Source organism: Lepidothrix coronata, unplaced genomic scaffold (genome assembly GCF_001604755.1).
Source record: "Lepidothrix coronata isolate B3197 unplaced genomic scaffold, Lepidothrix_coronata-1.0 Scaffold4, whole genome shotgun sequence".
Taxonomy (NCBI): domain Eukaryota; kingdom Metazoa; phylum Chordata; class Aves; order Passeriformes; family Pipridae; genus Lepidothrix; species Lepidothrix coronata.
Genome location: NW_016690184.1, coordinates 9,594,031 through 9,608,603, shown reverse-complemented (window position 1 = coordinate 9,608,603; position 14,573 = coordinate 9,594,031). Strand labels below are relative to the sequence as shown.

Sequence of the window (14,573 nt, the reverse complement as noted above, 5' to 3'; positions counted from 1 at the left end):
TAGCAGTTGGATGTATCTCTCCTGAGGCATTAGACTCTGTAGCTGTTTACAATTAAGATTGACACCTTTTCTTTTAGCACATCTGTCTGCTACACTGACAGCTGTGTTTTTAAATTATTTCTAAAGTTCTGGGAAAATGCAGCCAATTTTTAAAATGTTTCCAAGCAAGTTATTTGGACCTTCCTCTATGTCACTAGAGATTTGAGGTTTAACAGGTTCATGATGTTTTTTTCACCGGTCTTTAGTTTGCTGGTGATTAAAAGAAAGTCTTTGGAAACCTATGGCACGTTGTGAGAGTACGTGACATAAAGTCATGTCCAAGTAGAGTCAGCCAAGATACTGGTAATCCAAGTGTCAATAAAATATCAACTTCTTAGTCCAAATTACTTCATGTATCTTGTTGTCTGTCAAATACTGGTAATATAGTAATACAGTTTGTTTGCTAATCCCTTGGTGGTGCTAATCCCTTTGACAGTGCTAACCATGTTGCTTCTAAAATGTCAGCTGTTGATCTTAAAGCAAACCAGACTTTCCCCTACAGTATTCTTATCTGCATATGATTAGCTGTTGGAGGATGGTTGTGTTTCTTATGCCAGACTGCTTTCTTTGAGGTGTCTTTTCATGCAATTAGTTGCATAGTTTGACTGTCAGGTCACTGGTATCTGTACCTAACAGTTAATCTTCAACATGTATTTGAATGCTATATAACCCAGCCTAACACTGCTTTAAAAAATTGGTTGCTGAATAAAGTAAAATGATGTTTTGGGCATATTTTTAAAAAATTTTTAATGTCCTGGTTTTTTTTGTGGTGATTTTTTTAATGCAGATAATATTTGTACTTACTACATATGCAGTCATTACCAAAAAATGTGATGATTCTTGTATACGGTCATTAAGTAAAGCTGGATGTGATTTTCTTTGTTGTGTCATTACTCAGCTGTTAATAGCTGTTATACTGCAGTTTCACCGGTATCTTCAGTCCTACTCTAATGTTCATGTTAATTGCTGGTAGATTTTTGGATTTTCACTTGCATTTTGTGGAATGCTGTTATCTGATCTTTTTTTCCACTCTGTTTAGTTGCATTTTCTGCATCTAAAACTCAGCGTATTTCTCATTTTCATTCAGTTTCCCCAAAAAAGTCATGAAGTTAGGTATTTTTCTTCCTTAATCAGCTTGGAATTATTTTTGCCGTGATTTGTCACTGATCATACGTTATTGCAGCATATGGAAACTGGCTGGATAAAAAGTTCAGATGATATTTTGACAAAATGATCCTGAAAGGCGAACCAGAAATCTGTTTAAATTCTTCTTTGTTTCCAAGCAGAAACCACTTTAAATAATTTCAATTCAGTTTCCTTTATGCCACTGAATAAACATATGTTTACATATGTAGAAACTGCTTTTATTAGTGCCGAATCTTTTGTGGTTGGATTAATAAAAATGTATTTTATTCTGTTTTCTTACATGGCGTGCTTTACAACACTGCAGAAATATTACTGATGATGAATCCTCAGTGGATGAACTGAGAGGCACACTGCGGTTTTTTGCATCCGTGTTAGTTCGGAGAATTCACAAGGTAAGGCAACTTAAAGGTTTCCATGTTGGTTTTTCCATCAGAAGTAATCATTATTCCATCATCTATCTGTACTGAGTTCTTTAATTTTTTTAAAATGGTGATTTCAAAGTCAGTCTTACAGACAATGTTGACAACTTCTAACCACCTAAGTTAGGTCTTTGTGGTATCTGCTCCCTCCTTCTGGAGCTTGTCCCATTCCTGGTTGTAAACTATCTCTGAAGATTCTTCATTGGAAGTGCTCAACATCCGTTTGGACATGGCTTTGACCAACCTGTTCCAGTGAAAGATGTCCCTGCCATGGCAGGGGGTTGGAATAAGTGATCTGTGAAGGTCCCTTGCAACCCAAACCATTCTCCAGTTTTTGAAAATGGGTATATTTCTTACATCAGGGCAAGGCATTATTAAAACCTTGTGATGATCTTTTAGCTCTCTTTTAGTGACTTAATGCAAGTGAAAACAATTTTGAAAATTATTGAAAAAGACTGATTAGAAAATGGTTAGGAGTGTACCTGTCTTGTAGCTTCTGCTTGCTTGACTTACTAAAATGCAGATAAGGTCCTTATGTTGTCTATAAAGAATAGACTGTCATTAGGTGAACAACTTACTAGAAGAATTAAAACAGATATCGTTTTTATATTAATGCAATTCTTAAAAAACATCCTGAATACAAAAGTTTTTGTTTGCTGTGTTTAATCTATTAGCACATACATTCTCTTTTCTGGTAAAGTGCTTCAACTCTGTTTTACCCAAACTGCTTCTGACTTTCTGGCTGTTCTAAGCAATAAGAGTTCGTAACTGAGTTTCCAGAATTATTCAGTGCTGGCCCGTCTGTTGGAGCCACTTCTATAAATGTGTGTCTTTTTTCCCCCACCCTAGTAACAGCAATATTTCCTGAGCTACAAGTTGTACATGTACTCTGTCATAATTGATTAACAGCTTGATTTTGTCATTGTTATATATCAAATCCAGATGACTTTCTTGTATACTCTAACTCAGGCATGTTGCTTTTTAAAGTGAACATGAGAGAAGATCAGGAAATGTCTGTGTAGCAAAGATAGTGTATGCAGTTGTGGAAGTGGAGTAGATCTTTCAAAGTGAAAATTTGGACCAGGGTCTTAAAATTCAGTTTGCAGTTGTAGTACATGCCTGTATTAGTTGCACTGTTTGTGGATCTGTTGTTGACTCAGAAAATTATGTAATAAGGTATTAATAGTGTTAGATCAGCTACAGCTTCTTTAAATAGAGTGTTAATTTACCATATATGCCTTTGACAGTAATGATTTAAGTGTAATATCTTCAATACTATGTATATTGGTATTGTATATGCGCTACATAAACTTCAGATATGTGCAAGTATTAAGCACTGTCCGGGGACCTACAAAATAATTGCAGAAATGCATTGTTCTTTACAAATGGTTAAATTTATTTGTATGCATTCTACAGAATAATATAATATATTTTGTCTCTTTGTGTGAAGTGGTATGGATACCTCAAGCAAAAATATACTCATGGAAACTTTGTATTTTGGAACAAAATTGAAACTTGGCATGCTTAGCTATGCAGGGGAGCCTGGTGTCTCATGCTATGCTATATTTTTCAGCTCATGCTTTTTTCCTGCTGCATAAGTGTTTTTGTTATGCACACACCCACATACAGATTCAGACAGCTTCAATTAACAGTTGTGCTGCATATACTATGAAAAATGTTGTGAGTAGAAATTAGAGTTGATAGGCAAGTTGCAAATAAAGTACCAACTTTGTGTCATTTCAGAATTCCTAGTTTAAAGCTTCAGTAGTTAGCTCAGAAGGGTTATGGCAGTGTTTTATATAGCCTTTCAGCTCTGATACACTGTCCTTTGTAGCCTCATTTGGGGAGAAATTCATCACCAGTTGCAAAATAAAATAGTTATATACCTTTGCTAAGCAGCTATACTTTGATGTAGATTTATTACTAAATGCTTGTAAGCAATAGTTCTAGCTAATAGAGATGAAGCATTGAAATCAAGGAAGAATTGTGAAAGAAAAAGCAGTCTGTTTTTCCTCTTTTTAGGTTATATTTTTTTTTTTTGCCGAAAAATCTACTTCTGAATTGAGATGTAAAATTATGGGTTGCTTCAGTGAAACGCATGCTTTCGTTTTCTGTTTAAAGCTGCCTAGGTGGATTTTTTTGAGGCATTCTTGTTGAATGAGGTAACAAGCACCTTAGGCCAGTCAGCTCTTAAGTGTATACTGAAGTAATTCAAATCTGGATTTTCCTTGTTGTGGCCATTTCTGGGTTGGTTATGGATTTTGAAGGGAAAGGAAAGGGTTTCCCTTTGTACGGTGTGGTATAGGTAGCCCCGTGTCTGATTGAAGCTTTTGTCAAACTTCCTCAGTGTCCTGCAGTGTCAATAATAATTTGCTTGCTGTGCTCTTTGACTTATTTCTGCAGGAGTAAACTCTGCCCTATCCCTATGTTCCGTAGGAGACTCTTGACTTATAGAAATTACTGTTGAAATGTGAGGCACAACAGACAGGGATTTTCCATTGATAAGCAGAAGTTCCTCCTTTCCTGCTTGTAAATAGGAGGTTGACCTTACTTTTAGGCAGTTCTAATCAATTGTACTGGCTTGTCTGGGCTGGCCAGGGCAGATCAAAGCTATTCACCTCAAATATTACAGGGGAATGTGCAGGAATATGTAATATTCTCCTTGTACAATTGAATAAAACTGCAGCTTTTCTCTCAGCTCTGGAGGCCTTTGGAATTGCACGGTCTCCTTCCTTGTCTGGTAAGAAGCACTTTTATGCTGTATGGAGGAGGGACAAACTCCATTAGGAAAGAAACTTATTCAAAAGTCTTAGATTTTGAACATTTACAAGTGTATGTTTTTACATCTCTGAGATGTCTTTTGCTTAAAATAAAGAGCATGCAAAGTGTAAATCCATTTCTAGATGAGTTTCTGTGAAAACTGCTGCAGTGGATAAAGAAAAATCCCTTAAAGCTGTACAGGCTGGGGACTGACCAGCGGCGGAGAGAAGCTCTGCTTGCTGCAAAGGACCTGGTGCCCATGGTAGGCTGTAAGCTGAATATGAGCTGTCAGTGGCAGCTGACGATGCCAACAGCATCCTGGGCTGTATTAACAGGAGCAGAGACAGTCAGTCAAGGAAAGTGATTATCTGGCTTTACTTGATGCTCTTTGGATGATATCTAGGATACTGATCCAGTTTTGGGCTCCTCTTTACAAGAGAGCAGAGCAGGTTCAACCAAGGGGCCACAAAGATGATTGGGGCTGGAGGAAGTGACTGTCTTCATCCCTGGAGGTTTTCAGCACTAGGATTGATGGAGCCCTGAGCACCCTAATCAGGGCCTGCTTGGAGTAGGGCTAAGAAATCCCAAGGTCCGTTTGTGCCTGACTTGGTCTATAATTCTCCTTTCTTTTTCTTAGCCATCAAAGAAAATTGATTAAAATCCTTGATTAAATCATACATGTTTTTTGGCTTATGATCACAAGGTATCATTGTTGGCAGCAATGGTCATCCTAACTCTGTAACTCAAATTATCTTTTGGTTCTGCCATCACCTGAGGTGTGACATTTTTTCTGCGTGTGTGGGAGGGTTTCTCTTTGCTTTTAGTCCTTGTGGACACAATTGCACAGTGTTAAGGTACAGAAGTACTAGAAGCAGAGCATAGTTAACTTGTTGCTTTTGTTGGTGGTCAAATCTTCACACAGAACTAGGCTTCATATACTGTGATGTGGAAATGACACTGTGTGTATAGCAATGGAAGAATTGTAATTGGAATGAGTTGACAATAAATATGTTAACAGTGTCATTTATGGCATTTAGTTCTGCATGCTGTTACATGCTTTGCCCAGAAGAATGAGCATACTGTCAGTTCATCTAGAGAATTCATGAATTGTTTCTTGATGATTTGTTCTTTGCTTAGAATGGGGACATAGAAGCAAATTATTATGTTTGCTAGTTGTGTGTAGTAAATTTTGAGGAATAAAATAGAACAATTTTGGTTTTATTTTTAAACTGTTCTTTAGGTGGATATTCCAACTGTTGTAACAAAGAAGATGCTCAAGGCAGCAATGAAACACATTGAAGTGATAGCCAAGGCCAGGCAAAAAGGTAAAGACCTAATACATTGTCAGTTTCAAAGGGCAAGTTTGAGTGTTTCTTTATGCATGTTTGAGATTGATTATATTGCTACATCTTTGCATCCTTATGCCTTCTTTTAAAATAAAATAGTGATCCTCTTGCATTTTTCTTCCAATGATTGCAAAGACTGATAGGGAAAAAGTTGCAGTACATATTTGTACTCTCTGTTTTGAGTTTTATTTCCCCACATTGAAAATACTAAATTTCTGTCTCTTTATGGTAAACAGGAATGTGTTTTTGTCTATTTAGAGCATTCAAGATCATTTACCAGTGCTTCTTGAAGTTTTCCCTTTATATTCCAGATGAGCAGTTACAGATGAAAGGATTTGTACGTCTGTGCACTGTACTGTAACTCTAACTCATAGATAGAATGATTTCACATCTGCATTAGTGGAGTTGATCAGTATCTCGAAAAGTTAGGTTCATGTTTGTAAGCCATGGGGAGACTTTGACCAGTAGTATATTTAATTATTATCCAAGTGAAAGTATCTTTACAAGTCTAATGTAAAAATTGTATTAAAACTGCACATCAAAGGAATATGTGAAAACACTTGCTGTTGTTATCTTCATTTTTTTCACTGGCTGTGTTCCACAATGCTGTATCTACTAAATGTGGTTTCATTCAACTTTTAGGCATAGATGTTTACTTTAACTGGAGTCATGAACTTTTCTTCCTTCCCTCAAAACTTCTGCTTGATATCCATAAATATATGCTATTGGTCCTGTGAGTAGTGGGTAATGAATAACATGAATAATGAGACATAGCATAATTATGTTGGATATCTTTCATGGCACAACAATGATGAGATACTACTAGATAATCTGGCCGTGCTGTTTACGCCAAATTTCATGTTTCCTTTGATTTCTACCAAGGAGTGGGAAACATTTTTCTTTAGCAGCAGAGAACTGTATTTTAAATGTACAGCATTGAAAACATAGCCATTTTCTTCAGTGTTTTAAAGGAAAAGACTTGTTTCCTAAGGGCTGATGTGTGAAATAGCAGCTGAAAATGAGTTCTTTGATAATTATAGATGAGTAAGCAGTCTGGATACCATGCAATTGTTTGGTGAAGAAATTCTTATTTTAGTGTGAGGATTTATTTTTACATACCCAGGCTTCAAAGTCTAAGCCAAGGTTCTTTCGAAAAGCTTCAACATTTTATTCCTTTGGCAGTTGTATATGTACTATTTACTTTTTAGCTCAAATGGAAAGCAATTGCCTTTTGTTTCACAGTAAGAAAAAGCTGAAACTACTTGTAATACTGTTTTTTACTTTCAGTAAAAAATGCAGAATTTTTGCAGCAGGCTGCTTTAGAAGAATATGGACCAGAACTCCATGTTGCTTTGAGAAGCCGAAGAGATGAACTTCACTACTTAAGAAAACTTACTGAACTTCTTTTTCCTTATATTTTGCCCCCAAAGTCAACAGAATGCAGGTATAGAATTTATTTAGAATTGTATTTTTTTAAGTATCTTCATATTATGTAGTACAGTAATTTTAAGAAGTGAAAGAATGAACTCCAAAGTGATTCTCCTCATCCCTCCTTCTTATCCCTTTGTTTATGATTTTTTTGATTTGTCTTCAAAATAACATGCTTACGATATTATTAAATCCTAAAATATTTCCCAGTAGTATATAACAGCATTGGAAACTTCACTTAGAAAATTATGTAATCTAATACTGGTTTGGATTTTTATTTTCTTTTCTTTCCAGATCCCTGGCTCTTCTGATAAGAGAGATTCTTCCTGGTTCTGTTTTCCTCCCCTCAATGGATTTCTTAGCTGATCCTGTAAGACTTTGGAGCACAAAAATAATGTTAATTTATTCAGTATTACTGTTTTCCTACTAAGTACGTTGTGGGTAAAGCAAATGATGCAGAATGATTTACTTGCTGTGCATTTTGACTGCATAAAAGATAAAGGAATCTTGTGGCCAATGGTTTCGTTTGTTCATGTAACTGGTTTGAGTATTTAACTCACTGAACTGACTAAAATAACAGTGTTGGTGTGATCTCTTAAGAATGTGTTTTTAATGAAGAACTACAATTCCTGTTAAATGGGAGAATGCTGTGCTAGTGTAAACATCTTCAAATTGCTGTTGCTATATTTAAACAAGGGCTGGAGTACTTGAACTCTAGTTATGTAGATCTTTATAGCAGTCTGAGTAAAACAACCTTTTTTGCAGCTATGTTGAAATCAATACTTTTGTCCTTAATTCTGCCAATAAAAGGGCATTTAATTCTAAAGATGGAACACTCCCATCTTTGATTTTGTTTATGCATGTATTTTAGTAGGCAAAATTGCAATGCTTATGCAGGCATCACCTAGCTGCAAACAGAAAGTACTGTAGCTGTGGAAGTATTAGTTCATTAGATCTGTGCTTACAGTAAAAGTACTTTGTAGAGCTTTCTTCCCCTGGTAAAGAATGTTTCTGTGCAGGTCTCTTCAGAAATTCCCTGACTTGTAAAACCTTGAAGAGACCACTGAAGGTCGATTCTCAAACATGTGTTTCCAGACTTTGCTTTTTAAAAAGTATTAAATATAGTCATAGACTTAAACTGGGGTATAACATAGTATTGAAATGATTTTCATCTATTTTGTTGAGTTTCTTTAATATTAATTTTATATTGTGTTTTCCTGCAGGACACTGTCAACCATTTGCTGCTGATCTTCATTGATGATAGTCCAGTAAGTACTGACAAAGTTAAAGGAGTAGCAATTTGTTCACCTGTTAAGGAAGCTTTCTTAACAATTGTAATTTTTTTCTGCAGCCTGAGATAGCAACTGAGCCTACTTCTTCACTGGTTCCATTCCTTCAGAAATTTGCAGAGCCAAGAAATAAAAAACCATCTGTAAGAAACATTTATTTCCTTTCCCGTTTTGAATAAGTGTTTTGCTTTACCTGCTGTTTTTGTTCTCCAACTCTTTGTATTATTTATGTACTCTCTGAAAGTTTGAAAATTGGCTGACTGCATTTTTAACTTACTCAGGTACTGAAACTGGAGCTAAAGGAGATCAGAGATCAACAAGACCTTTTATTTCGGTTTATGAACTTCCTGAAACAGGAAGGGGCAGTACATGTGCTGCAGTTCTGCCTGACTGTAGGTAAGATTGCATACGTGTGCTCAAGTTGTTTGATTATCGTTAAGCATTTGCAGGTTGAAGTGAATATTTAGTCTCAGAAGTCAGCAGCATTATTTAGCAAAAGATTACCTTTCAGAATCTGTGTTCACTGACTTTAATGTGTCCCAATTCTTCAGTGCTAATCTTGGCAACATTGATGTTGATGTGGACTGTAGGGCTTAAGTGTATTTCTGTTTATTGATAGAAGTTACACACTTTAAAATAGAATATTCTTGTAAGAAAAAAAATTCTGGCCACTGATGCAAAGTACAACTGCCTTTTTTTTGATACGTGGTTACTAAAATATTTCTAAAATGAGATGTTCAGCATTAAAAGCTTCTCATGTTCATTTAGCTGTAAAATTCTGATTTCTGTAAAGAACAGAAACATAACATTAAAGGTGTTGAAACGTTTTATTCAGTAACCTGTACCTTGGTTATGAGGCATATGTTTGGTTTTAGCATTGCACAGGTGTTGTTTGAAAAGCCTTCTACTTTCCAATGATAAGATTTTCCGTGAAGCTTCTACAAATTTGAGTGGATTATTTCAAGTTTTTTGGACAACAAATAATTACTGGCTTACCAAAATAATGTTGCTTTTTGGTTTTGGTAAATAGGTATTTTCATGTTTCATAGGACATAATGGATGTGCCTTTTTATCCCAAGCACATACATATAGTGGGAAGATTTGAAATTAATTTAGACACACTTAATCTCATAAAATACTGCAGAAATCATTAATCATTGCAGAAGAGAAATACAAATAATCTCTGTGCTTCTTATGTGCCCATAATCCTTTAGCAGTGAGTTTACTCTGTTGCCCATGATCAATCTTTTTCTGGGCAAACCTCAGCATTTTCTTCCTTGTAAACTTCTCTTGCATTCTCATAGGTGGCAAATCTGTGTCTTAGCTTATAAAACAAAAAAATGAGGTTTAGGGGCCTCCAGCTGTGCTGTCCCAAATTGTCTACGGTAGATGGTTTTTCACTTGATAGATATATTTTGGGTAAGAAGCACTTCCTGAGGAAAATAATAAAAAAAATCAAGTAGAATTGCACAGTAATAAATATATGGAAGTTATTACAATGGATTAGGTCTTAGGAATGAAATAGCAGAATAGGCAGATGGGCAGATGATTAGCATAAAGGGCTGTTGGACCTCTGTATGTGTGTGCATTTAGCATGAACTGGAAATTATGCTAAAAGAAAACTACAGTTTTCAATTTGGTAATTTAGGAAGAAAAAAATCATTATTCTGATTCATTTTTATGCCAGAATGACTTAATGGATTTATGCTTGCTGTGATAAGGAATAATTTGGTTTAATTGCAATGTATTTTTAGTAATTTTATTAACAAATCTGAATTATAGTTAATAAGAAGGCAGCTACCTTATTACCTAAGATTTTGAGCTGCCTTGTGCTTCTATTAACTTTGAAATTTTACAAATTGCTCTGTCTGCTGGAAGATGAGTTGATATTTTAGGGTTCTTCAAGATGATATTTGTTCACTAAATTGATCAAGAAATGCTTTTTCTTTCCTTTACTTCCCAGAGGAATTTAATGACCGAATTTTGCGACCAGAACTGTCAGATACTGAAAAGATGTCTCTTCATGAGGAAGTACAGAAAATTTACAAAACATACTGTTTGGATGAAAGCATTGACAAAATTAGATTTGACCCTTTCATAGTGGAAGAAATTCAAAGAAGTAAGTTTGAATTTGAAAGGAATAATGTACATTGGAATTTAAGCAGCATTCTGTAGTAAAGTGAAGAAAAATTTAGCTAACTATCGTCAGTTTTAAAAATTATGATCCCCTTGCTATATTGTGCTTAATCCTTGATTTGTCAGTTTATTTCTATTTTTTATTTGTAAAACTTATAGTACCTTGCAAAGTAATCACAAGCTCAGACCAGGAAAAAAACCTATGAACTTTTTATGCTGTATATATATCCCTCTCTATTCATACTTGTAATTTTTTTTATAGTTGCTGAAGGTCCATATATGGATGTTGTGAAACTTCAGACTATGCGGTGTCTTTTTGAAGCTTATGAGCATGTACTTTCTCTACTTGAGAATGTTTTTACTCCAATGTTCTGTCACAGTGATGAGGTAAGTGTGAAAGATTTGAAGAGTAGTCTTAAAAGCAAGATTGTGTTTTTTTAGGGTAATGCTGTTTACAACAGTCATGCGTATGTAGAACTCAAAAATATGGCTTCATTTTCCACTTCAGTTAGCATTCCAGAGCTGGGCCAATCTCAGTAGGAAAACTGAATTTTTTCTAGTTCAGTGCAACATCACAGAACAATTTGTGTGATTATGGTCAGCTTGCCTATTACGTCTGTTCTTGTTTCCTAAATTTTGCAATGTTGTTGCATATTAGGCTTTACTTCAATTAATCCAGTGTTTTCTTTGATACCTTATTTATCTACTATAGTACTTCAGACACCTTTTAAGAGGAGCAGAGTCACCAACACGCAATTCAAAGTTTAACAGGTATGGTAGAGTTTTTAAGTGTTTTTCTTTGGTTGTTCGTTAAAAGCATCAGAATATTAAACCATAGGAATTTTGCTACTACCTGATACTAATTTGACTAAATTTTTAGTGCAGCTTTTTTGTTTTTAAATGAACAAATTACATATTAAAGGAGCAAGCAATATTATACAAGATATCTCTTCACTTTGAAGTGTTTTATATAAAGAATTTAAAAAGTGATTTAGACCTCAACATTTGAGAAGAGGGAAGGGGAAAATAACTGTACAGTGAGAATAAGATAATGTAGAAATATAGTTGTGGTTTAATTGACTGAGTATATGTAATAGCTTTTTAGTGGTGCAAAGCTGGGTCTTCTGGGATTTCAGATGTTAAAGGGACAGGTACTTACAACCAACCTGTATGAGAATCTCTTCATTTTGTGACAAGGAGGATTTGCCGTGTCTCCCAGGTGAAATGCGCTTTCTATCGCCCAATTCCATTGCAGAAATGTAGTGTCAGAAAGCTTGTTTCTGAGCTTGGGCTGTGTACTTACGGACCTCCTTCAGGCTCTTTAGGGCCTGTGGAGAAGAGCATCTCCTGTGGTGTGGATGGATGATCTCCCACTATGGGGCTGGGTTGATAAACCTTGAGGTCTCATGATTTCTTGTCTTTTATTTTATATTGAATGTCATAGACTAGCCCAACTGAATTGCTCTTATGGCCTAGCCAAAAGAAGGAAAACTTCAATCTTTAATTTGGATGGGCTTTCTTTCTTGGTATGAAGTAAGATCTGTGGTATAATGGAAAATGCTAGTGTTTATAATCTTAGATGGTAAACTCCTCTAGAGGAGTAACAGCAATTTATTTTACCTTTTGTGCTTTCAATAGAGAAACACCTAGCAGCAGCTCCCTTGGTTTGCAGCCTACCAAGAGATGTATTACTGGGACATATCTTTCTTCCCTGCTCCTGTTCTTCAAAAACTACATGGTTGTTCTCTTTAATATATCTCCATTGGTGATGTCCTTCCTGTAGTCTTTGTAGTTCTTGTAGATCCAGGACTGGAGCTTTAGTGCAGTGCTTTCTCACATTAGTGCTGGGAAGCTTCTGTTTCTTAGCAAAGAGGCATGGAATGCAGCTAGACTAAACTGCATTTCTTTCCTACAGGGTACTCCACTAGGGATGGTGACCTTAAAACACACTTCACCTTCTGTTGAAAAAGGCTACAGGGTTTCATCTAGACATTTAAAGCTGCTTTCTGGTTTCTTTCCCAAAATTATTCATGTCAGGGGTTGGAAGTATCCCATCATACACTTCTTAAATCTAGTTAAAGTATGAAAACATTTAGGTCGCTTCCTTGGTGCTTTGCTTTTAAAAATAGAAAGGGTGAAATTATAGGCAGTCTCTACCTGAAGTTTTTTAAATACTTCTCTGGCTACAAAATAAGCAAATTTTATTTGGGGACTGTTACAGCATTAGTGAAAATGTGTCTGGTTTACATTTTGGAACAATCAGAATGCCCTCAATATATATGCTGATTTATGATACTAGATTATATTCCTGAAGTGGTACTTCAGTGATTATTTCCATGAAACACAGGTCCTATCTGCAAGTAGTTTGCCTGTTGCTTTGGAGTTTCCCTCTGCAGAATTTGGTACGGTCACTGCCAAGGAGGGGGAAATTCCATCGTAACAAAATAACATTCCATACTCATGGAATTATTCCAGATGTTATTCCATACGCTTTGTCCTGCCTTCTCTTCCCTTTTCTGTTATTATTTCCACTTGAAAGAAATCACATGCAAAGAGATGAGGTTTTTTTCCCATATCTTTGATGCTTTTGTATGGGTACTGTGTGTATATTGCACAGATACTGCTGGTTGAAAAATCAAATCGAGGAGTAGGTATGAAATCCTGGTGGAATGTGCATGTGAGTAATGTATTGAAACATTTCACTTGTTGTAAGACAAGAAAATTATGGAGTTTCTAGAAAATACTGGTGGGAAGGTAGGAAGAAGTGACTGTGTAATTTTTTGTTTGAATCATTTCTTTGAACTGTACAAAATAATCATAGCTTTTTGCATACAGATAGGACAAATAATGTGTGCTATGAAAACTCCTAAGGCAATAGATGGGAAATCTCAAGTGTTTCTGGAATCTGAAGAACTCACATTGAGAATATTCTGACAACTTGATAACTAGCTGTAGTTGTCAACAGTTTTAACTCCATAACGATGTTTTCTACCTGATGTTTAATGTGTGTGGCCAGTGATAACTGGTGCTCTAAGGTCCAGTTCTGTTGCCTTAATTTGGATAGAGTGAGACGACAAGTATTCCCTCTCCCCCTCTCATACGTTATATATGTATTTATAATTATGTATTATATATGTATTTATAATATATTACTACATTACTTAAAGGTATTCTGGGTTGGAAGTCTAACGAAAAAAGAAAAGCTGTCATGTAATATAAGCACACAGATTCTGGACAGCTGTATATCTGTCTTGATTTTCTACATGCCGTGACCACAAATAGAAATAGATGCATGCTGATTTCTCATCATTGGGATAGCAATGAAATTAATGTTCTTGAATTTAAAGGGCCAAGTGGAAAAGATGCTAACAATTTCAGGGAGTGGTTAGGAGTAAAACCCGTGGATTTAAGTCTGTGAACAGTTCTATGCAGTGTAATAGTCACCATAATTTCTAACTTGGTAGGTTATGTTTCCAGTTTTGCAGTTAACATGGCTAAAGACAGTGTAAGATATCTTACAATCAAACCCTTCTGCAAAACAAAATCTAAAATTTTAGTATTTTAATCCCTTATCAGTTTGTCCAGAATTCAGTAACTCTGGAGAATTAAAATCCTATGTTTGGTGACAGTGTTAATGTAGAATGTTACCAGATTACGTAGAATGTCAAAAATACATGACAATTTGTAAAATCTGTGGAATAAAAATTGAAAAAAGATATTTTAATTTTTAATAGTGGTTTTTACTATATCTAATACAAAGGGGGGTTATGAGGTGTGTATTATTACATAAAATAAATTCACGACCTTTTCATTGTATTGCCCAAATTAACTAGATTCCTACATGACTTCTGAGCATAGGTTATAGAAAAAGTTAGCTGCTTGTTTGGCATTACAGATAGCTGAAAGAATGAAAGTTGTTATCTGTAAATTGTCATTTGCTTCTGTGAATGTCAGTGAAGACCTGAAAGTTTTAGTAACTGAGGTTTTAAATTCAAAGGCCAAGATTGTGG

The 14,573-nt window shown here is 35.4% G+C and overlaps 1 protein-coding gene across 3 annotated transcripts in view; it reads left to right on the top strand.

Annotated features, from left to right (window-relative positions):
* Window positions 1-14,573, top strand: part of SNX14 (sorting nexin 14) — a 50,506-nt gene that overhangs the window by 11,827 nt on the left and 24,106 nt on the right. For all 3 annotated transcript variants that reach the window (XM_017824640.1, XM_017824650.1, XM_017824658.1), the window contains exons 6-15: window positions 1,490-1,577; window positions 5,605-5,689; window positions 6,998-7,154; window positions 7,433-7,508; window positions 8,362-8,406; window positions 8,490-8,570; window positions 8,709-8,823; window positions 10,391-10,546; window positions 10,826-10,950; window positions 11,276-11,334. In XM_017824640.1, the coding sequence (XP_017680129.1) occupies window positions 1,490-1,577; window positions 5,605-5,689; window positions 6,998-7,154; window positions 7,433-7,508; window positions 8,362-8,406; window positions 8,490-8,570; window positions 8,709-8,823; window positions 10,391-10,546; window positions 10,826-10,950; window positions 11,276-11,334 (987 nt within the window). The remainder of the gene's footprint in view (window positions 1-1,489; window positions 1,578-5,604; window positions 5,690-6,997; window positions 7,155-7,432; window positions 7,509-8,361; window positions 8,407-8,489; window positions 8,571-8,708; window positions 8,824-10,390; window positions 10,547-10,825; window positions 10,951-11,275; window positions 11,335-14,573) is intronic.